Genomic DNA, 24,249 nt, shown 5'->3' on the forward strand with positions numbered 1-24,249 from the left:
TCCAAGCAAATACAATTTTAAAAAGCTTACATTAGATGATACATTCATCCTTCACTTTGAGAAAATATGCTACATGATTATTCAGAAACCAAATAATGAGAAAGTCCAAACGACCAGATTCCAACATTGCTATGCAGGTCTCCACAAATACTAAAAACACAGCAGTTTGGAATGTATCTATTACCAGTTCAGATCTGCTCCTCCCCACTAATATGACTTCAGACAAGTTTCTTTCTTTCTGGTTTCATTTTTCTTACCTACGAATAGTAAGGAAACTGAGCACAAGTTCTAAACAGTTACACAAATGGCTAACGACAATTTAAATGTCCAACTGCATGTAATCAAAAAGACAACACATTAATACAGAAATTATATACTAGATCCCAATAAAAAAATTACTGTGCTTCTGTGATAACAGATACTCGTAACGATGGCATTAAAGAAATGCAAGATCCTAACCACACTTCTGGAATATCCATGAAAGAGCAATTATTGTCTGTTTTGTAAGATTATTATATTTTAATTTTCTAACATCTGTATGGTCTACAAGGTTATTCAGTTAAGCAAAATATTCAAAAGAGTACCACATAACATTAAAAATCCATCCTATTAAAAATGAAGTTATAGACATACCAGTCAAAAAATGGGTGCCTAAAACTTTCAATGCAAAAATGGAAGAAGCTAATATGTCAAAAGTGGCCCTCTGAAAAGGTAACATTTATAATTTACAACACTGTTGACTTTTCAAGCATTTGTGAAGGCTTATTGAGCAAAAAAGAGTATCAGTAAATTGATGACTTTCTAAAGTAAAATTATATAAAGAACTTTCAGTAGGATTTTCACTCACAAATATGGAAAAAGGACAACAGAGGTTGGTGGGAGAAGGAATCAAAACATTCCAAATGAAAACTAAACCTTTTTGGTGTCAGTTTGGGGAGAATTGAGAAAAGTGAGGAAGGTGGGATGAAATTATCTAACCACTTTTCTCATATTACCCAACACAGGACATGCACGTGGCAGCCAATTACCTGATGCTATTAGGTGAGCCTTCACTTTTCAGATATGGTTGGAAAGTAGGATCCAATCCCTGGAGTACTGAGAGCCATGACTGAATTTTTTTTTTCTCTATAGCTGGTAAAACATATTGGAAAAAGAATGGATTAGGTCTGTACACTTTGTGTCAACTATGACCATACTTAACATGTATTCTAATTCATTAACTTCTTCAGGGGAAGTAATTTTACAAGTTTCCGTGGAACTCAGCTATTTATCACCAGTAAGCATTAGTCCCCTCATTAATTACCCTATTGTGTATGACACTAAACTTAAGACTCAGACAAGTCAATTAAAAAATGAGGGTCAACATTTCTTTGAAGTGTCTTGATATTTTTCTTTTTTAAATGAATACATTATTATCCTGTTTTTCTCTAAAATTACTGTTAAGAGAAACAAAGTTCATAAGAATACTTTCAAAATTTAATTTGCTTAAATATAAAACTATAGTCCATCTCAACAAGAAACCTCCAACAATGAATATAACTTTAAGCCTATCTTTTATGTTAATTGAGTGCATATTTCATCAACTTTAAGACACTGATTTTATATATCACTAAGATAAAAAGACTGCCAAATAATTGTAAAATGCCACAGAGTATTAGCCTAAATTTTTCAGAAATCCTTATTACCTCCCCTTCCACTCAATCCTATCACTTCTTATGTGCAGTACACCATTCATCTGACATTCAACCATTAACTCTCTGGTGCTACTTTGCTTTCAGCTAAAGTGTATATGCTCACTCTCTAGTTCCATTGCTCTTTAACAGATATTTGTCTTTATCTTCTAAAGCAATCAGCAGAATTCACTTACTAGAAACTACCGAGGAATGGGGGAATCTAAACAATTGAATGTTTCTGTGTAATAATAATTATATATGTATATACGCAGGACATAAATGGATACTCTACTGAATAAAACAGTATTTATTTCATGTTTATGGAATCATTCATGCCTCATGTAAGCTTTATTGAAATATTCTGTAAGATATAAAACTTTAATTAAAAAAACCCTGAGTATTAATTATTTTTGAAGAACACTATTGAATATTAATGAAAAATGATCTTCTTTAAGTATATAAACCATTGCTTAAATAACAAGCACTTTGGGAAGAATGTTAATAAGTGCTATCAAAGTGTATTCTAAAATAGAATTTAATAGTTCCAAATATACATATGGTAATAAAAGCCTAAGTTAAAAGAGGCCTGCATTCAGGACAAAATTTATAAACCAACTTATGCCTAGAAAACAATATATTCAATTGATAATTACTAAGTGTAGACCAAGATGCAATACAATTTCATATATGATGGGAGATCAAACAGGCATGAAATATTCTACTGCAACTTCCAACCACTTGAGTGGTCCAGATATTTCCATACATTCACATTAGGACATTTTAGAATGTGTCCACACTGCCACAATCAGGAGAATAGAGTGTACTCAACCTAACTACCAAACGTACTTATTTTATAAAATAAGCAGTCACCAAAGTATGACAGCTAAATTTCCCCCAAAATTGCCAATAAGCATTAATTTTTTTCTTGGTCATGCTACATTATATGCCTAAAGACACATTATTATCCCTACTGAAGTATTATCCATTTCTTATCTCCATAAACATTGTGCTAATAATTTTTAAATGTTATGTGAAGCCTTTCAGGTTTTCAGAAAACAATGGGCACTAATTTATAAAACTCATTTCTGATTAAGACTTTAAAAATTATAATCCCAAATATTTTTATGACCCTACATTTTTAATTACACTTGATACATTTGAATGAAGAGTTCAGAGCATCAACTGCTGATAAAATTGTTTAAAAAGAATCTCAATTTTCCAATTCATCAAAACACTAAATACATCCTATGTGGCTCAACGTAGTTCCAAAGCTGTAATATGTATGCTGCTTACAGTGACTGTGTAGGTTACATATAAACCTTCTGAGCATTAAAAAAGAATTTATGTTTAAAAGAATAATTTTATCTAAACTTATTAATTGTGACATTATGAAGACAGCCACTTAAGACTCTCCTTTTTCATTGCCACTATAGCTCGCTAATTCCTCTTTTATTCTCTTCCCCCTTAACGTACCCTCACATTAAAAAAAAACAAAAACAAAAACAAAAAACTGGGTTATAACCACATCTTGGGATGGCAAGATTTGGTTATAACCTAATTTTAAAAATTATATCTTTCTAAGGTTTAAGAACAATCATAAAGTTATTTCACTGTAGTTCTCATATACCTAAAGATCTGCATTGTACATAGTTAGATCGCAGAGATCGAACAACCCACAATGGAAAGATTTAAAGGGATAGATCCAGAGAGGCGACATTCCTGCTTGAAGCACAGACTAAATGGAGGTAAAAATTAAGCTAAGCATGCCTGAGTGACAATAGGAAACTGCTAGAAAACTCTTTAGAAAGTGGTTGGACATAAAATTGGGTTAAACTGGGCTAAATTGGGCATGTCTATGTCCAGATCCCTGAAGATCCAGCACAAATTCTAAAATTGGTTTTAACTGTTTGGCACACTTCAATTTGTGTATACCTTTTGGCAGAAAAGTTCATTAATTTTCTTCAGAATTTCATTAGATAGTTAATAGACCACATAGAGCTTGAAGCTCCATCTAGCTAAGATACACAACCTCTGCTGCCTAAAAGTCTAAGTGACATATCAAGAGGCCTGAACAAAATGGCACATACCACACAAGCTAGGAATAGTTGTGGAGAGGAGATGCTTCCCAGAAAGAATGGGAAGTCATTTTAAAAAAAAAAAAAAAAAAACTAAGCTAAATAACAGAATTGTCCCAAAAGTAAGCAAGGAAATACAACACTAATTAGCCAGTTCATGGGACACTGAAAGCAAAAGATGCCATTTTTAGAGCCAGAGATACTGAAATCCATGTATAAGCTAGAATTAAAAAGATAAATCTGTCCAGGCACGGTGGCTCACGCCTGTAATCCCAGCACTTTGGGAGGCTGAGGTGGGTGGATCACCTGAGGTAAGAAGTTCGAGACAAGCCTGGCCAACATGGCAAAACCCTGTCTCTACTAAAAATAAAAAAATTAGCAAGGCGTGGTGGTGGGCGCTTGTAATTCCAGTTACTTGGGAGGCTGAGGCAGAATAGCTTGAGCCCAGGAGGTGGGGGTTACAGTGAGTCGAGATCGGCCACTGGGCTCCGGCCTGGGCGACAAGAGCGAAACTCTGTCCCCCCTCACCAAAAAAAAAAAAAAAAAAACCAAAAAACAAATCTATAGATAAACAGAGGAAGCCAACCAATAATGAAAGAATAAAATGACAGAGAACTGTGAGACTATCCAGAGGCATGTAAAAGAAACAGTGTGACTAGCCTTCACAGCTGCCTTAGTTCCCAGCTGCTTTCGAATAAACTTCCATTTCTCCTGAGGTAATATGAGTCTCTGCTCCTCCTAACAATGAGTCCAACATAAGTCGTACATGATATCACTTCCAAGTATTTCCCTTTCCCTCTAGTGAGTATAATCCATTATTACTGTCTGCCCAGCATCCCCTTTTGGAATGGATATAAGCTCCCTTTCCTGTGAAAGATAAACCATTCCATGTGGTTTATACAGGGCTGATATTACACCCAACATCCCACCCTCCTCACAATACATACACATTCACACTCCCTTTCTGTCAACTGGCTGTTACACACTCCCACCCTCTCGCACTAGCCCATGTGCTCTTTCAAGTGTTCATTTTCCTACACATGCTCTCCTCACTCTCTCCTACACACTCGCCTACACAAACAGGAGTGACTATGTGACTCACAGCCAAGCAATCTGAATACCCATTCCACTAGCCTCAATGATCTGTTCAAGGCTGTGTAACAGACCATAGGCCAGCAAAAGTCAACTCCAAGACTTTCATGCAAGAGTCTATCAGTGGTAAAACTGCCAGCCCTGAGAAACGGACAAAGAGGCAGACTCCTAAACACACTACATACCTGTAACTATATACTATCCTTAGTACTCAGGACAAAGTCATTCTTTTCCCCCAAACTTAAAGATTTGAAATCCCGAAGAAGTCCTTATATCTTCTTTCAGACCTGTAAGCCAGAGATTTAGGGCAGACTGGGAAACTCATCAATTCCTCTACCTATCTCTAGCAGCACAGTGGTCTGAAGGACTTCTAATAAGTTTCCCAAATAAAGACTATAATTGCCTCTTCCATCATTCCCAAAGATCCATTGAAATGGTCACAGAGAGGAACAGACCAACCCATCATTCCAAGTTTGAAAATCTAATAATATTCAAATGGAATTTTGTGTTTTGAGGCAAACATACACTTACACAATTCAATAGCATTTTTAGCAATTAAATTTATTTGTCTCCACTTTATTTACTGTCTGTGTCTCTCCATTAGACACTATGAGAGCAGAAACTGGACTGGTCTTGTTTACAGCACCTGGCAAATGGCAGGTGTGCTATAATAATTTCTTAAAGAATTAATAAATATAAAATGCCTATTCACACACTCATTCTATAATCATGTATTACTTTGGCCTGAGAACCCATTACCTGTAAAGCACTCCACTGGGGACTATGGGAATTACAAGGATCACATATGAACTCAGTCCTCAAAGAACTTGTTCTTGGACTCCTTGTGGCCACAAATCCTTTTTGATCTTCTGATGAAAACAGGGACATTCTGTTCAGAAAAATACCTAAACAAATATGCTAAGACTTTGCATTAAATTGGAAGAAATTCCCAAGGTAAGAATTGCAAATCTAGTAAGACAATGATGTGTATGCATTTACAGAAGTACTGTGGTCTTTTCTTTGTTAGTTATTATATTCTAATAAGGAAATTATGTAGAAAAATGATCAAGAGACAAGCAAGAAAGACCAAACAAGTCTCCTACTTTCAGAAAATAGTTATGCTGGGAGCCTTTGTGTACAAAGACCACTAAGAAATATTAACATATCTGTAGCATGAAAATATGAGCCACTGATGAAGCTGCATACAAATCCAAAGGTTTTCAAGGTATAAAGCATAAGCGAGACGAGAATTTCTTGTTAAGAGTAGAGAAAAAGAGAAATAATTCAGACTGGCAGAATCCATTCATGAAAAAGGCTCCTGAGTGCCTGTAGGCTTTAATTTATTTTTTCAAATCTTGCATTAAACTATCTCATCAATTTAAGTGTTATATAAGAATTATGATTAGTGACCATTAAATATTTTTAAAGCATTAATAATTAAAACTACATGCAGGGGTGGAAAAAAAAAATGTGATAATATGGCCTACATTCTGAAATTCTGAGAAGACTTTCCTCTTGGGTCATAGGTTTCAATCAGACTAACATCCTCCTCCTAAGGATGTTTACAGCATAAGAGGAAATAACCTTGCAAGAGTTAACTTTGCAAACCAAACCTATCGAGTGCCAATAAATACCATTCTACAATTAACAAGTTTTCTCCAACTGTAATAATAAAAACACTCTAAAAACTTCAATAGGAATCCTAACAAGCTCAACCCTCTGAATTTCATCTTCTACTTCTCTAAATGCAGTCAATTAAAAAGTCAATTGCTATTGAGCAAAATTTTCTGACGTGCAGACCAAAAAAATTGATTTCAATTGCTATTGAGCAAAATTTTCTGACGTGCAGACCAAAAAAAAAAGCAAATCTACATAAGAAATATCTTCTTCTAGGGAATGCAAAAAATGTAAAGTTCAAAGCTGAAGTTGATGCCATAATCGGAACAATTATCAAAGGTCAGCAGAGTTAGAAGCAACCTAAGAAATTATCCAGATCACTACTCTCCTTTACATAAGAAAGCCAAGGCATACCAAAAGCATGCCTATTAGGCTGAGAATAAATTTCAAATTTATGGAGCAGATACAGGCAAAATTAGATCAATATTGGTACCAGAATACGTTTTAAAACACGCAAACTAAACTTAATAAATCTAAGTACTTACATTAAGAAGTAATTCATCTTTTGTTTTAAGAGGAAAATTCTTATTTTCCTTCTCAACTTGTAAATCATCATCTCCATCTGACAGCACTGGAGGAAGTGATATACAAGAGGAAGAAGACGACGATGAGGAAGATGAAGAGGAAGACGATGAACTTGAACTATCTGAATCTGTTTCACTGTAGGGAAGAAAACAGTTAAAAAAATAGTCCAGTATTATTATACTAATATTAAAATAAGATTATTCAATTAAGAAATATCAACTTTAATACATGTTTACTATTGCTTATTCTAATATTAAAATGATTATGCAATTAAGAAATATCAACTTTACTACATGTTTACTACTGCTGTTCTAACTCAAAACTAGCACTTCAAAACTGATACGGTATTGGGAAAGTAGTCTTTAGTTTACCAATAACATTTTCAAACCTTTGCCATAACCCAGATCCTCTTATTACAATACTCTCACATATCATACACCTGTCTGAATATAAGCAAGCATGTGACAAATCACTAAAAAAAGGGAATTCTGGGCATGGCACCTCTCTTAGTCACAACAACCAGATCGCTTAATTGCCAGATCGCTTAATGAGTTTCTTCTCAGGCTACAGACAACTTGGGAAATCCTCAGTTACGAAAGTATGTAGACCATTCTACTTTCTGAAAACTCACTTGGTCCTTATCTTCCACAGAAATTATCGTTAACAGCAACCACTGTCTCAGTTTAAATTTTGTTTGTTGGCTCCCCACTTCAAGCCCTTTTATATACTATTTTTAAGGGTTCCATCCTCACTTTCTCTTCTTTCGCTACTACTTTCATGGATAATCCCATACACATTAATGATTTCAGTCATCATCCATGTGACATTAACGCCTAAATCTTCGGCTATGACATCTCTAAACTCCATGTCCAATCTCTGACGGCATATTGGCCACCTTTGTACGAATGGCCTATACACCCACACTCATAGCAAGTTAAAACAAGAAAAAGTGCATTATACTAACTAAACCTGCTTCTTCAGTTTCCATTTGATTTCACTGCTGTTAACTGGCAAAAAGTTGTACCCCTTTTGACTTCTTCAAATATTTGGTATCCTCTGCCATCACCCACAGAGTCAGAAGTAGTATCCTGACACTAAGTTGGCCTATTATGACGCCATATCCCTTCTGCTTTCAAAACGTATCCCCAAATCATCTACCATTTACTTTTCTTTGCTAGTAAAATGAGCTCTGAAATCCCACAAGATGATTATACTGCAATCTTAGTACTGCCAAGAAATCCAACCTTGTTTACAGTTGTTACTTCCCCCTCCCAGTACATTTCATACCCTCTCCTTCTACTCAAATCCTTCAGCCTTCTTCACTTCCACTCTCCGCTGATGACTTCCCTGAAAACTAAACTTCTCACCTCCTCAACACGTGTCTATCTTGTTAACCTGTTCAGTACCCCACTCAACACACTCAACTATTTGTAGACAATGTTCAGTGTGGTTTAGTAACATCCCACATGCTGGAGTCTTCTCCAGCCCAGAGATTTCATATTTAAAAGACAGGTATGGGGGCAAGGGGGAAAGGCTCTCACAAAACGTAAGAAGCATAAGATACTACTAAATAACGCTGTTTGGCTACTTTCATAAACACGTGTTCCCTACAAGGATTCTATAAATTAACGTAATCATCAAGAGCCAGCTTTGAAACACAAAAAATAATACTTTTCCTGATCCCCAATGTATGTGGTTCAAAAAACAAAGCCTAGATGTGATGATAAAAAAAAAAAATCAGATCTGACACAAAACTCAACTATAACCACAAAAGTACAGCCTAAACTGAGTAGTTATGGAAATAACCTAAGATCCTCGGGTTTTCTAAAGTCTAACAAAAAATGATACGATCTATACACAGAACCCTTCAAGCCACCAAATTTAGGAAAGAAGTGAGTACTAAGCTCAGATTCACAACGCGACCTGCTTTGAGAGGCAGCGAATAAGGGGCAGTCGGAGCCAATACTTCAACACGTGAGCCCGGAGCACCAGCGACCTGCCCACCCTCCAGGGCCCACACAAGCAACCTCTAGGCTCCTAGGCCCCGGCCACCCCCGCCCGTCATACAAGATCTCTCCCCACAGCTCCGGGTCCCTTAGGCACCCGACCTGTCCGAGTCCGAATCCGAGTCCGAGGTCTCCAAGGAGTCCGGCGCCCGCGCAGGCTCTGCGGCTCCTGGAGAGGTGACGCAGTCTCCGCAGGCCGGCGATTCAGCCGGCGGCTGTGGCTGCGGCGCTGGGGTCCCGGCCGCGACGGCGTTCAGAACGGGCTGCAGAGGCTGCTCCCCGGCAGGCTTAACCTCCACGGTCTGCCCAGCGTCCGGGGACCCCTCAAACGACTGTAGCGGCGGCTGTGTCCCTGGCGCAGGGGCAGAGCCCGGAGACGGAGCCGCCGGACCTTCCCCAACTCCAAAGTCGGTGCCATTGAATTTCAGAGTTTCCAGCTGAGCGGCGGCGGCCTCCACTACCTCCATCGCACCGCGCCAGAAACCGGGTGGGCCTCAGGATTGGGGCCCCTGGACAAGCTCACGGCTCTCTCCAGAAATAGTAAAACAACTTAGGCAACCGCAGCAACAGAGCCTGGGCCCAACTTCCCGCGTTTCTCAGGTAACTACACGCGGAGGAGCCAAAAGACACGCCCCCGCCATTTACGCAGCAACGCTTTCCGAAGAGCGTGTGACGTATGTGGCGCGACAGCGCTTCGGCGCTCGCGGGGGCAGGATACGTGCGTCATATCTTCGAAAATCAGGATTAGGGAGGGGGTCGGGCGCCGTGGCTCACGCTCGTAATCCCAGCACTTTGGGAGACCGAGGTGGGCGGATCACAAGGTCAGGAGTTCACAGACCAGCCTGCCCAACATGGTGAAACCCCATCTCTACTAAAAATACAAAAATTAGCTGGGCATGGTGGCGCGTGCCTGTAATCCCCACTACTTGGGAGGCTGAGGCAGGAGAATCGCTTGAACCCAGCAGGCGGAAGTTGCAGTGAGCCAAGACCGCGCCACTGCACTCCAGCCTGGTGAGAAAGCGAGACTCCGTCTCAAAAAAAAAATAATCAGGACTAGGGAGGTCCTAAATCGACCGTTTTCACTGCGTCATGTGAACCATTCAAGGCCTGAATGTCGGATTTTCCTATTGCTGCATGTGAACCAGTTCTGCTTGAAGCGCCAAAATGAAGCAGGGATTATACAACAGGGGGGTGCCTGAAGAATGCTAAGTTCTGTACATCAGAAACTTGAGCCAGGAAGTCTTGACAAGACGCTAGTAACTTCATGAAAGTTAAATGAAGTTTATCCATCAATAGATCCATCTGTCGATAGATAGGGTATTAACCATTTTTTCAAAAATGTAACTACAACTATTCCATTTTCCTTTCTCCAAAGTACCCTCAAAGAGAGCAGTAATGGACAAAATTTTGCTGTGTTGTTCATGTTATGGTGATGTCTATATCATACTTAGCACTGTTTCGTAGTAGAGAGATGAGACTATGAGACTGAAATGTACTCACTTATTGTTGGAAACCACTAGTCTAAATTGTGGAGAAAGCAAGCAGAGTTCTTAGGAAGAGATCAGAATTTTCTGGTTTCCTGTTAGGTCTTCAATTTGATGCATCAGTCCCTGTGTAGTAATAATAATCATTGATACCATTTGTTAAACATGCATATGTGCCAAGGACTGTGCTAAAGATTTTATAAATTATTCACTGAGAATTTAGTGTGTCATCTACAACAGTAGATCTTCATAGAAATGCAAGGCAAGTGTAATAAGAGTAAGGTTTTAAGAAGCTTACAATCTACTTGAAGTAGAGAAGGGCAATGCACAGGAGATAACTAGAAAAATATTTGAAATATGAAATAGAAAATCCAAGTGCAGCAGAAATGGGAAGTAGGATTGGTAGGCTATTTCATGGAAATCCTCCAAAGTGAAGAAGGACTTTAAACTTGGGATACGAACTTACTAGCACAATGATTAAGCAGAGCTCAGAGTTTTCAACTAAAAAGACCTGTGTTCAGGCCTCAGCTCTACCATTTTGTGTTTGGTGTTACTGACTTTGGGCAGTTAATCTAAATCCTAATTTCCTTATCTGTAAAATGGAGATAAAAATACTATCTCATTTAGTTCATGTGAACACTAAGTAAGGCTTTATATAAGGGAGTGGCATGTCATACATTCAGTGTGCAAAAATACTTGGAAAATGGAACAATGCATGAACTCACGAATAAAATATTTAATTAACAATGATCTTGCAAAGACATGCAGTACAGATTTGAGAAGGGAAGACATTTGAGCCAGAATTATTCCCCAGCCAGCCACTTTGTTGCATTTTTCCAGGAATTAGGTGATAAAAGTCTGAACTAGGCTTACAGTCAATGAAATAGAGTAAAGGAAATCCCCAGCATCAGGGGAAGAATAAAAGTACTCTAAAATTTCTGGTCAAGGAAATTAGAAAGAAGTTGGTATTACCAATAAAAACGGAGAAGTTGGCCAGTCGCAGGGCCTCACGCCTGTAATTCCAGCACTTTGGGAGGCTGAGGTAGGCAGATCACCTGGGGCCGGGAGTTTGAGACCAGCCTGGCCAACATGACAAAAACCCATCTCTTCTAAAAATACAAAAACTTAGCTGGGCATGGTGGTGGGCACCTGTAATCCCAGCTACTTGGGAGGCTGAGGCAGGAGAATCGCTTGAACTCAGGAGGCAAAGGCTGCAGTGAGCCAAGATTGCACCATTGCACTCCAGCCTAGGCAACAAGAGGGAAACTCCCTCTCAAATTAATTAATTAATTAATTAATTAAATGGAGAAGTTGGAAAGAGATGTGGGTATGTGAAGTTGAGTCTGAAGAAAAACTAGACAATTAAAAATGTAAATAGGCATTTAAAAATAAGAAACTGGAATTTGACAGAAAGGTTAAGACCAGAAGCATAAGTTATGGGATAATTGAAATACTCATTTGTTCATTCAGTAATCATTTTCTTAACATTACGATATGCTGTGCACTGCATTATAAACTATGCATACAGGAAGATAAACACAGTCCCTACCCTTATGGAGTTAACAGTTCAGTAGAACAGACAAGTTGAAAACAAGCAGAAGGTACTATTGTAGAGAAATGTACCATGTAAATGCAAGAATGTATGAAATGGGAAAACTAAAGACAGAGAAGATACTTGGAAAATTAAGGAAAATGTACTATAAGAGATATATCGTGGCTATAAGATTAATTATAGCCATAAGGCTCACTCAAGTGTCTTGAGGGGCTGATACTAAATGTATTTATCAATATAATACTAACTGGCCCTGGAGATTTCCACCCCTGGCCCAGTGATTTCCAGGAGACCAGGCCACTTCAGCACAGATGCAACTTTCATGAACCTTAAAGCTTACCCTTGTAAGAATAGCTTCGACTCCATTTATGAGAGAAACATCTGATAACTGACCAAGCTGAATACAGGTTTTAAAAAGGGGGAAGAAACCCCCAACACTGAGAACAGTCTCTGGTTGGAGACTCTCTTGATCATCCGAGCCCTGACTATCTGGTCTATACCCCCAGCCTCTTCCCACTATCTTTTAAGAGCGATGCCAGAATAAACTACTAAAGCATGAGACAGTCTCTAAGACTCATCTTTGACTTGAATAGAACTGAATGGGAGAAGTCACCTCTAGGAAAGCTGGTTAAACAGGACCACGCAACCACTGCCTCACTGACAATGACAAAAGGCTTTACAATGCGTGTGATACTTGAGCCGGACTTTTAAAGAGAACCATGAATTTGTTAATCTGAGAAAATAGGAGACCTTCACAGGGGATAATAAATAAGATCACTGTAATTTCCTGCTTAATTATTTATAAACTCTAAATATTTGTAAGCACACTTAGAATAAAATTCAGACTCCCTGCTTTGGCTTTCAACAGTCTACCTGATCTGGCCACTACTTACCTCTCCAGTTTCTATCTCCTACCGTCTTCCCCACCCTTGTTTCACATGAGCACTGGTCTTGATCTCCCTTCAACTCACCAAGTTAATTCTTCACGTGTGACATTTTCACTTTTCTGTTCTCTCTTCTCTTCATATTAACGTGGCCTTTTTACTCATTTATGGTTCTACTCTAACACTACACCTAAGAGAGAGCTTTCCAGACCACCCAATCTAAGTGCACCCCTCAATACCAATCACTTCCTAGCTTATTGCTCACTGTTTTTATTTAAATAGTATTTATCTTCACATGAAATTATATTTATTTACTTCTTTATTGTCTGTTTTTTCATAAAATTAAGTCTCAGGTGCCCACGATCTTTGTCTAATTCACAGCTGTTTCTCTAAGTGCCTGGAAACAGAATAAATCCTATAAGGATTTTTGAATGGATGAATGAAAGAAAGAAAGAATAAAGCTCAATGGGACAATCAGAGTAAGGAATATGACTTAACAGATAATATCTGTTATTCTTTCAATTTAAATTAATCTGATGATATCTAAGAAAGGCTACTGTTTTTAAATAAAAGTCTTTTGTTTGTGTGGTGGAAATGTTTCTGTGTTTCAACATAATGATAGTGGTACCTATGCCTAGCTTTGAAGTAGGTCAGTGTTTCACAAATGGTAATTTTTCTAAGTGCTTGTTTCAGAATGTCCTGAATTTACCTACTTCCACAGCCTTCCTCTCAACCACATTATTTCTAACAGTTGCTAAACTTAGCCTGAAGTCTTTAACCTAAGACTAAATCCAAAAAAACTCCTTGGAAGACTGTGTAGCTTGCAGGGTCACTATTAACGTTATGAGAGAATTTACCTTGAATTAAATTACAATTTAAATGGCATATTACATTTCAAAGGGAGCACGTAAAACTTAAATTATTTCTATAAATGTCACTGATTGATCTTAGTCTATTTCAATGTTTAAAAATACATGAATAGACACATTTACATTTCCAGAAACCTACAATGCACTTGCTAGATAAAAATGATGAGATTTTCTAATATATATCACAAAATGATTAAAAGCAGGTTATGTGACTGTTTGGGTGAGTTGCTATTCCTAGTTATATATTGTAGCACTAATTTAAGTCAAGGTCATATGTTTGCATTGCCAGCTAGTGTAGTAGGGAAAAGAGAGGTATAAGTGCTATTTTAACTCAAAATGGACTGAAACTGTACTGGACTCATTTGAGAGTATGGACAGAAATTATAGATTAGAGACTAGGCATCTCTTGCCACCTAGTCTCCTCTCACACTCAGCTTGTAAGAGAGTGACTTATCAGATAAGAGAGTGACATCTGACTGGTGATCTTGGGAAAAGGAACTGAGCATACTTGGTCCAGTATCTTTGTGTTATAGGAGATAGAAATTATTTAGGTAGAGAGTTAGGGTGAGTCCCTGGCAGAAAACTTTCCTTCTAACAAAAAGCAGCTCAGAAATAGCTCCCTTTTTAACCTCAATCAGTTCAAAGAAATCACTTCCTTTCTAACAAAGAGCAGCCTGGACGCTCAGGCTGTAAAACACATATAAGCAACTAAGGCACAGAGTGGGGAGTTTCCTGGGTAATCACCAAACTTCACATACATACAATGGGTCCCAGTAAAAACAGTGGGCCTTCATAAGCATATCTCTTTCTCTTTCTTTAGGCATACTAAGACAGGGAAGCTGGAAGTAGGCACAGGTGAGATACCTGCAGCTGCAAGAAGGTGCCTGGGAATAGGCACAGACACTCTTCCCTCCCTTTTAGCACACACAGACAAACAGCACAGAGCAGCATAAACTAAGAGTGTACCCACATGATCAAAGAATGGGGTGGGGGCTGATAGAGACCCTGCTCTATGCAGATAGCACACCTGGTCCTAACCATTTGTTCGGGCCCTAGGAAGATAAGTCACACCCTCCTTACTAGCCCATTTATAAAAAACTGACATTTTTTACTACAACTTGGCAACCTGTTTGGGACCCCTCTCTGTGACCGAGAGCTGTTCTTTTCTTTTGCCGAATAAACTCCTGCTCCAGTCTCACTCTCTGTGGTTATGTGTTCATGTTCTTGATTTCCTCAGCTGTGAGACCAAGAACCTTGGTATTTATCCCAGACAATGAGGCCATTTTATACTTGGGGACCCATCCGGGATTTGAAGGTAAATTTATCGGCAGGATGAGTATAGGAGCGGACTCTATACTTTAATTTCCGAGGCTTCTCATCCTCAGTTTTTATTCTCTCAACTATCAAAAACCCAGGCATTTGACAGCTGATTAAGGAGCCACCAGGGCAAGTTGCTGCTCTTGAAGACTCAGAGGAGAGGCTTGCTGGGGAGGACTTAGTCAATCTCCCAGTGTCTTCGGGGTGCTGGGAATGTTGGCCCTGTCCAAACCAGTTTCCTTTCATGGAGAACCTGGCCATCCTGTGGGGCTGGAGAGGTCCTGGAGCAACTGAAAATTTCTGTCTGGTCAGGGCTATACCCTGGTGCTATCTAAAGGCTTCTGGACTGTCCCCAGCCCCCAACTGCCCAATCAGGTGTCAGCTACAGGATCTCCAAGCTTTCCTATTGCACATTATACTTTCCTCCTTTCCTTTCCACTGTCACCATGTCTCCCATTTCCTCTCTGTATGCAATGCAGCAGGAGTTTTTACAGCCCTGGAAAAAATTCAATTAGGCAGGCTTAGCAACCACCTTAGAAACCAGGAATGCAGATCAAAGGATTGCTGTTTTTGTGATTTTCTACAGACAGGGAGATTTTCCAGTTCTTTTCTGTTTTGCTTCCCTCTGCTAGAGACCAAACTTTTTGCCCCCTCTGCAAGCGGGAGAACTCTGCTTTCAGCAGTGAGGAGAAAAATGTCCTCCAAAACCACATTTTAATCTCAATACTCTCTCCATTAGCAGAAAGGCTACCATTTGACCTTTATGTTCTCTTAAGACGCCTATTCTGCCTACAACTAGAATGGCATCTAAATAGAAAGGGGATTTTGTGTCTCGAAGTTAACTGGAACCACTACCTAAGAATGAATTCTCTAATCTGGTCCATAAGAGCAGATTATAAAGCTCAATCCAGTATACTCCCTCCATTAAGGGGTCTTGCCCAAATACAATTGTTACATAGTCTCTCTCAAGACCCATCCATCAAGGAGTCACGCAGACCACACAAGTCTAGGAGGTCAAAGGGTAATCACCAAGCAGAGGACTAAGGTCACATGGGATAGTAGCGTGACTAGCCCCATTGCTTCGTTCTGTGGTACCATGGTTTGAGGGTCATACCTGCAACTATGGGTGGCACTACAGTGCCAGGACCCAGGAACCAAGGAGGGAGAACAGTTGGGGTGATGCTCCCACTGTCTTTCCCCTCCACCCTGGGTCACACTGAAAAGAACAAGGAGACTGAGGGATGCCTCTTGTCTCTTTTCTAAATGGATAACAAGCCATCTTTGGCCTGCACTCCTCTGGAGTACATTCTGAAGCACTGGAACTCCTTTGACCTTGAGACTTTGAAGAAAAAGTGGCTCATTTTCCTTTGCACAAGGGCGTGGCCTTCTTACCATCTTGGAAATGAACAGACCTGGCCAGCTGAAGGAGCCTTGGTTTTAATCTTATCCAACAATTAGACCTTGTTTGTAGATGGGAGGGCAAGTGGCCCAAGCTCCTCTATGTACAGGCTTTCTTTGCCTTGAGAGACAACTCAGACTTTTGCAAGCATTGCACAATCGACTAAGCCCTCTTGGTGGCCATATTGGGCAAGTCTGTAGAGAGTAGACTAAGTCAGAAAAGCAAGTTTTTAAGGAGCCATTGGAGGCAACTTCTAAGTGCCCCACCAGTTCTTCCTGTCCCCCTTATCCAGGATGCCCTGTGACTGTGCCATTGGCTCCTCTGGCTCCTCCAGCTCCCCCATCTCCAAAGCTCTCCACTGCCCCATCTTCACTCTGACCCCTACAAAAAATGCCAGATGGAATGGGCACCACTAGGGTGCAAGTTCCCTTCTCATTACAGGACCTTAGGCAAATAAAGGGAGACTTGGGCCAATTTTCTGATGACCCTGATAGGAATATAGAGGCCTTCTAAAATTTAACTCAAGTGTTTGACCTCACGTGGAGGGATGTTATGCTGTTTCTAAGCCAAACCCTCACTGCAGCTGAAAAAGAGGCACTCTGCAGGCAGCAGAGAAGTTCAGAGATGAAAAACATATCTCTTATAGTAGGCCAAAAAGGAAAAGGGGAGATATAGAAGGTGAGGAAATAACAGAACAACCATTCCCAATATGAAGAGAGGCTATACCTCTTGACAATCCTGGTTGGACTCCCTGTGACCCCATAGATTAATGGAAAAGGAAACGCCTTTTAATGTGTGTATTAGAGGGCCTTAGAAGAACTAGGGGCAAACCACTTAATTACTCTAAGTTGTCCACAATAGACCACAAGCCAGATGAGAATCCCTCAGCCCTCATGGAATGGGTGAGAGAGGCACTAGTAAAACACACCTCTTTGTCCCCTGATTCAGTTGAGGGATAGCTCATTCTAAAGGACAAGTTTATTATCCAGGCAGCTCCTGATATTAGAAGGAAACTACAGAAACTGCCATTACTGCTCAGAAGCCCTGGGTGATTCTGGAAATTGAAGGGAGGAGGGCGGACCTCCTCCTGGACACTGGAGCCAGTCTTTCTGTTCTCCTCTCCAATCCAGGCCTCCCCTCTTCCCATAGCACAATCATGGTGGGTGTTATAGGAAAGACTAACACGATTTTTCTCTCAACCCCTTACTTGTAGTCAGGGGGACTTGTTATTTACACATGCCTTCTTGATCATGCCTGAAAGTCACATTCCTTTATTAGGTAGAGACATTTTAGCCTGCATAGGGACTAGCATCCTCATGGCCCTGGGACAGACTTTTTGTATTCCCCTAATGGAAGCCAATATTAATCCAGAAGTGTAGGCGGCTCAAGAAAGAATAGGTCGAGCTAAAACTGATAGGACAGTTTAGATCCACCTTAAAAATCCCACTTCTTTTCCTAACCAGAGACTATATCCCCTAAAGCCAGAGGCTAGGAAAGGGCTAGAAACCATAATAATAACCTGAAAACACAAAGCCTCCTCAAACCCTGTAACAGTCCTTGAAATACCCCGATACTAAGAGCGCAAAAATCCAATGGGGAATGGAGACTAGTTCAGGACCTCTGCCTCATTAATGAAGCCATAGTCCCAATTCATCTGATAATTCCTAATCCCTGCACCTTGGTAACCCAAATACCTGAGGGAACAAAATGGTTTATAGTCCTAGATTTAAAGGATGCCTTTTTCTGCACACTGTTACATCTTGACTCTCAATACCTATTTGCCTTTGAGGATCCCTCTGGCCAAACTTCCCAGTGAACCTGGATGGTGCTGCCTCAGGGATTTCGAGACAGTCCTCACTTGTTTGGACAGGCACTGTCTCATCCTCAGACCAGGTCTTGCAATATGTAGATGATCTTCTGTTCTGTGCCCCAAGTGAGGAAGATTCCCAGAAAGGCACTGAAGCTCTTCATAATTTCTTAGCTGACAGAGGATACAAGGTTTCAAAATCTAAGACCCAGCTTTGCCAGACTTTAGTAAAGTAACTGAGTTTACTGCTGTCTGAGGAAACCAGAGCATTAGAGAAAGAAAGGGTTAAGCCCATTTCTTCCTTCCCCCTCCCCAAGACCCTCAGGCAACTAAGAGGATTTTTAGGCATTACATGATATTGCAGACTGGATACCTGGGTATGGTGAGATAGCCCGACCTCTATGTCAGCTCATGAAGAAACTCAGGCAGCTAAAACTCACTTCCTGACCTGGGAAACTGAAGCCCCAAAGGGCTTTAACCAGTTAAAGCAAGCCCTACTTAAGGCACCAGCCCTCAGCCTTCCCCGAGGAGGGCCCTCAATCTTTATGTATCCGAGAGGAAGGGAATGGCCCTGGGAGATTTAACTCAAGCCCGGGGACCCGCTCAACAGCCAGTGGGCTACCTGAGTAAGGAGCTTAATTTGATAGCCAAGGGATGGCCAGCATGTCTTCTAGCAGTCGCAGCAGTGGCCCTACTGGTAGCAGAAGCCACCAAATTAACCCTGGGAAATGGCTTAACTGTTTACACTCCACACAATATAGAAGGATTGCTGTCCTCTAGGGGAAGCCTTTGGCTAACAGACAGCCGGCTCCTTAAATATCAGGCTCTGATGTTAGCAGGGTCAGCAGTTCAGCTAAGAACTTGCTCTTACCCAAATCCAGCCATTTTCCTCCCCAAGGAAACTGGGGAATCTGAACATGACGGTGAACACATTGTGGTACAGACCTATGCAGCCAGGGAGGATCTCAAGGAGACTGCCCCAGAAAATCCGGACTGGACCCTCTTCATGGATGAGAGTTTCTTTGTAGAACAAGGAGTGAGTAGGCAGGATACGCAGTAGTCACTCTGAATAATGTTATGGAAAGTGCACCTCTCTCCAGGCACAAGCGCTCAACTAGCTGAGCTGACAGCTCTTACAAGAGCACTTGAATTAAGCAAGGGAAACGTAACTAACATTTACACTGATTCTAAGTATCCTTTCTTAGTTCTCCATGCTCATGCTGCCATCTGGAAGGAGAGGCACTTTCTAACTGCTAATAGGTACCCTATAAAATACCATCAGGAAGTTAACAGGTTATTATCCTCGGTTTTCCTTTCTTGAGAGGTAGCAGTGATGCATTGTAAAGGCCATTAGAAGGAAATAGATGAAACAGCGGAAGGAAACAAGTTAGCTGATCAGGCAGCCAAGTCAGCAGCAAGAAAGCCTCAGGGCATCAACACACTTAAAGCCCCTCTAGTCTGGGAAGGCTCCGTAACAGCAATGAAGCCTCAGTACTCCTCTGAAGAGATAGAGTGGGCCACTTGCAGGTACATTTTCCAGCCTTTAGGATGGCTACAGCCAGAGAATGGCAAACTCCACTTGTCACCTCCTAGACAATGGAAAGTCCTTAAAATTCTTCACCAAACATTTCACTTGGGAAAGGATAAAACTTATCAGTGTGCCCAGAGATTGTTTTCAGGAGATAACTTACTAAAAACAGTCAAATAGTGTGGCTTAAAAATAATTCCCTCAAGAAACGGCTCCTTCCTCCTCAAACCCAAAGAATAGAGAGCTATCCAGGGCAGGACTGGTAAATAGACTTCACCCACATGCCAAAGGCAAAGGTGGGGCTTCTTTCACTCATGGGGAGAAGCATTTCCATGCTGTACAGAAGAAGCCTCTGAGGTAATTAAAGTTCTAGTTAATGAAATAACTCCCTGCTTTGGCCTACCTAAGCATCTCAAAACTGACAACGGCCCCTCATTTAGAACAGCTGTCACCCAGAGGGGCCAAAGGCTCGAGGCATACAGTATCATCTCCATTGTGCTTGGATGCCCCAGTCCTCAGGGAAGGTAGAGAAAAAAACAACATTATCAAAAGACACCTCATAAAACTGTCCAGGGAAACTCACCTTCCTTGAGTCACTCTTCTTCCCATAGCTTTACTACAGGTAGGAAATATCCCTTCAAAGTCAGGCTTGAGCCCTTTCGAAATGCTGTATGGACAGCCTTTCCTTACAAATGACTTCCTATTAGACCAAGAAACCTCTGAATTGGTTAAGCATGTAACCTCCCTAGCTCACTTCCAACAGGAATTAACCAACTAGTGGAGGTGGCCCAACACTAGGAAACAGGACCACCTTTATTTAACCCAGGATATTTAGTACTGGTGAAGGCTCATTCCTCTCTCTCTCCATCTTTAAGCCCAAGTTGGGAGGGACCTTACACTGTTCTTGTCTCTACCCCCTCGGCAGTAAAAGTTACAGGAATCAACTCCTGGATACATCACAATCAAGTTAAGCCTTGAAGAACTGAAGGAGAAGTCCCTGACAGCTCGGAACACCCTCAATATCACTGTGAAGAAATGGGGGATCTCAAGCTGAGAATCACCAAAGATAAGTAAATGAGTGAGGATTACTCATTCTACTTAGTCCCACCTTCGTCCTACCGGATACTCTCAGTTATTTCCACCTTTCCCTTTGAGATTTGCCACCAGATATTAGAACTCCGCTTTGACGCATACTTGCAGGGAGACTGACTATCTGTGGGGTTACATTTGTAGCTTCATAGACTCACAGGGGGAAATTCTATATCCTGGTGAATAAAATTTTAAATAATTTACTGCATTACAATTGGAGGAACTGCTATGCTCACTCCACTGTTTGCAGTTGGACTATATACTGTGGCACCTGCACAGTGGAATTCTGGGCAAACAATTCTAGTTGCTCTAATATTGTGCCTGATTATCACCTTTATAGCAGACCTAATAATTACAGCAAAAAGACAAATATGAGGGCCTTGGTGCTAAGACTTTTCTTCCTCCTCTTAATAGTGCAGGTTAATCTCCTGAACCCAATAGCCCAACAGATCCAGTGCCTAGCCTTGGCAGTCAATCTAACTTCATGTTATATCTGTATTTCAGATTCGCCGTCAGCTGAAGTATTACCATGATCATTAGAAGATTTAGCTAACGTTAGCACTAAAGTTACCCTAGTCACTCAATCCAATGCAACTTATCCTGATGAGCAAGTAAAAAATGTATTTCTCCCAATCATATCACAAGTTATAGAGGATGGCCCAGACCTGAATTTTACAGAAACTTCACCTCTTGTAAGAGTCTTTTGCACTGTACTTCCAAGGTGCACATTATCCATTTGTTTCACATCCTTGAGAACAAAGGGAACTTACCTGGGAACCTTGTCCAACTGCTCATATGAAGTCTTTCTTAGTTGGACAACTCAGGAAAGGTAATACAACTCTTCAGAAAAGAGAGGCAAATGGTATCTTAAAGTAAGAAAGCAACACCAGTTCCTTCTCCTTAAATACCCAAATTCAAGGTGACCTCAGTTTACTAGTAACACCAACACTTCCTGCATTTCTACGGGTTGGTACTCAGTGTTGAAAGATAACTCACCTTTACCCCTAGCCCAAATGTTAGCCTGGGGAATACAAAGAATGTTCTTAAAATTCCACCCCAATCACGTATTCCTTTCCAACATTCGGGCAGAATTTGCCTCAATATGGGAGGACCTCACTGGAAACTACCTAAGTGCATGGGACACCCCCTAACCCCCCCCACCCTCTGAAATTAGAGCTGGCCTTCTGGGGATATCAAGTGTCTTTAGATCCCAAACAGGAACTGTTCTTCATATGAAGAAACACGGGATATGTGAGCCTGCCAAGTCAATGGAGGGAGCCTGTGGTGTTGCAGCAATACTTCCAAAAGTATCCTATGCCAATGCTCTACACAATTCCCATTCCTTATAAAACATACCCACGCTGTAGCAAAAAGGGCAGCTCATGTAATTCTACTCCCTTTAGCACCTGTTGTAACTGGACTTCTGGGAACAACCCTTGGGTCCATCTCTCTACATTTATCCTCTCAGCAAACCCAGGCACTAGCTGAAATTATAGCTGCCACTCAGAAACAACAATGGCAAATAGACTCACTCACAGGTGTCACCTTGCAAAATTGAAGAGGACTGGACCTCCTAATGGCAAGTCAGGGAGGAATATGTGTTTTTCTTAAGAAAGAGTGTTGCTTCTATATTAATGCTTCTGGTAAAGTACAGCAACATCTAGTTGAGGCAACCAATATTATCACCCACTTGCAGTAGTACAACCCATCTAAATGGCTCACAGGTATCAAACAAACTCTGCTGTCATGGTTATGGCCTATAGTGACTCCACTGATAATGGTAGTCTTAATACTCATATTCGGACCCTATCTTCTAAACCTCCTTGTAAAGTTTATCTCTTCTCACCTAGAAATCATCAAGTTTCAGATGGTGCTGCAAATGGAGCCGAAATGAAACCACCCTTCTACTAGGAACCCTTAGATCCACCCAGAAGGAACCCTGGCTGCTGTTCCCATACAATGCCCCTCTCCAGCAGGAAGTAGCCGGAAGAAGTCGTTGCCCAATTCCCCCTAACAGCAGTTAGGGATTTCATTCCTGAGGGGGGAAATATGTTATAGGAGATAGAAAGAAATTATTTAGGTAGATAGATTAGGGTAGAGAGAGTTTCCAGCGAAAAACTTTCCTTCTAACAAAAAGCAGGTCAGAAATAGTTCCCTTTCTAACCTCAAGCAGTTCAAAGAAATCACTTCTCTTCTAACAAAGAGCAGCCTAGAAGGTCAGGCTGTAAAACGCAGATAAACAATTCGGGCACAGAGCAGGGTTTTCTGGGTAATCACCAAAATTCACATACGTACAATGGGCCCCGATAAAAAGAGTGGGCCTTAATAAGCACATTCGTTTACTGCAACTTGGCAACCCATTCAGAACCCTTTTCTGTGACAGATAGCTGTTCTTTCCTTTTGCCTATTAAACTCCCGCTCCAATCTCAACATGTGTGTGCATCCACTTCCTTGATTTCTTCAGCTGTGAGACCAAGAACCTTGGTATTTATCCCAGACAACCAAGCCATTTTATTTTGGTTCTCCTTAAGCTCTACCTATCAGCAGAGAGGATGCATTTTGAGCTATTTTCCATTATGCAATAATAATGATAAATCCAAACATATAAATAGAATTTACTGTGTCCCAGGGACTGTTCTAAGCACCATATAAATAAATTTACTTCTTTCCCCAAAACCTTGAGATACAATTATTCCCATTTTACAGATAAGGAAACTGAGGCTCAAAGAGATTTAGTGAATTCCCTGAGGTCCAACAGTTGATAAATGTTTCTGAATGCTCCTTCGGGGAGGGCTGAAGATTCTAGCTAACACAGTGACTGGGTGGTCAAGTCTGTCTCATTTTAGAAGTCCATTTTGCTGTAGATCTAAAACTATTAATATGTTGTCTAATCAGTTTTATCACTAATTAAAGCAATATTGTTATTTTCCAAATAATTGTCTCTTGAGTCTTTTTTCTAAATTGCTCTATACTCAGAAGTACAGAGCCACAATAAGCCAGGCTTATTGACCACCCAAGTCTAACATTTAGAGGCCAGAGCTCAGGAAGAGCAACACACATAGAAAATGAGTTCTCAATGCTGAGTAGCAACACCTCACCCCTCCAGAAACAAAAGACGTACACAAATGTTGCACTTTCTGAAAAGGACATTTTAAACCAGTGATGTCCTATTGAAATATCTGCAGTGATAGACACGTTCTACATCTGCGCTGTCTAATGCAGCAGCCACTAGCCACGTTTAGCTATTGAGCACATAAAATGTTGTTAAGGCA

The 24,249-nt window shown here is 40.6% G+C and overlaps 1 protein-coding gene across 9 annotated transcripts in view; it reads right to left on the bottom strand.

Moving 5' to 3' along the window:
- Window positions 1–12,941, bottom strand: part of NAF1 (nuclear assembly factor 1 ribonucleoprotein) — a 59,775-nt gene extending 46,834 nt beyond the window's left edge. For 8 of the 9 annotated variants that reach the window (XR_001716580.4, XR_001716579.4, XR_010156229.1 and 5 more), the window contains exons 1-2: window positions 9,151–12,941; window positions 7,003–7,177 (exon numbers count right to left, since the gene is read on the bottom strand). Coding sequence is in view for 3 of the 9 variants with exons in the window: in XM_009448491.5 (XP_009446766.1) it covers window positions 7,003–7,177; window positions 9,151–9,515 (540 nt within the window). In the remaining 6 variants the exon portion in view is untranslated. 9 annotated transcript variants of the gene reach the window in all.
- Between the last annotated feature and the right edge of the window lie 11,308 nt (window positions 12,942–24,249).

Source organism: Pan troglodytes, chromosome 3 (genome assembly GCF_028858775.2).
Source record: "Pan troglodytes isolate AG18354 chromosome 3, NHGRI_mPanTro3-v2.0_pri, whole genome shotgun sequence".
NCBI classification, from domain to species: domain Eukaryota; kingdom Metazoa; phylum Chordata; class Mammalia; order Primates; family Hominidae; genus Pan; species Pan troglodytes.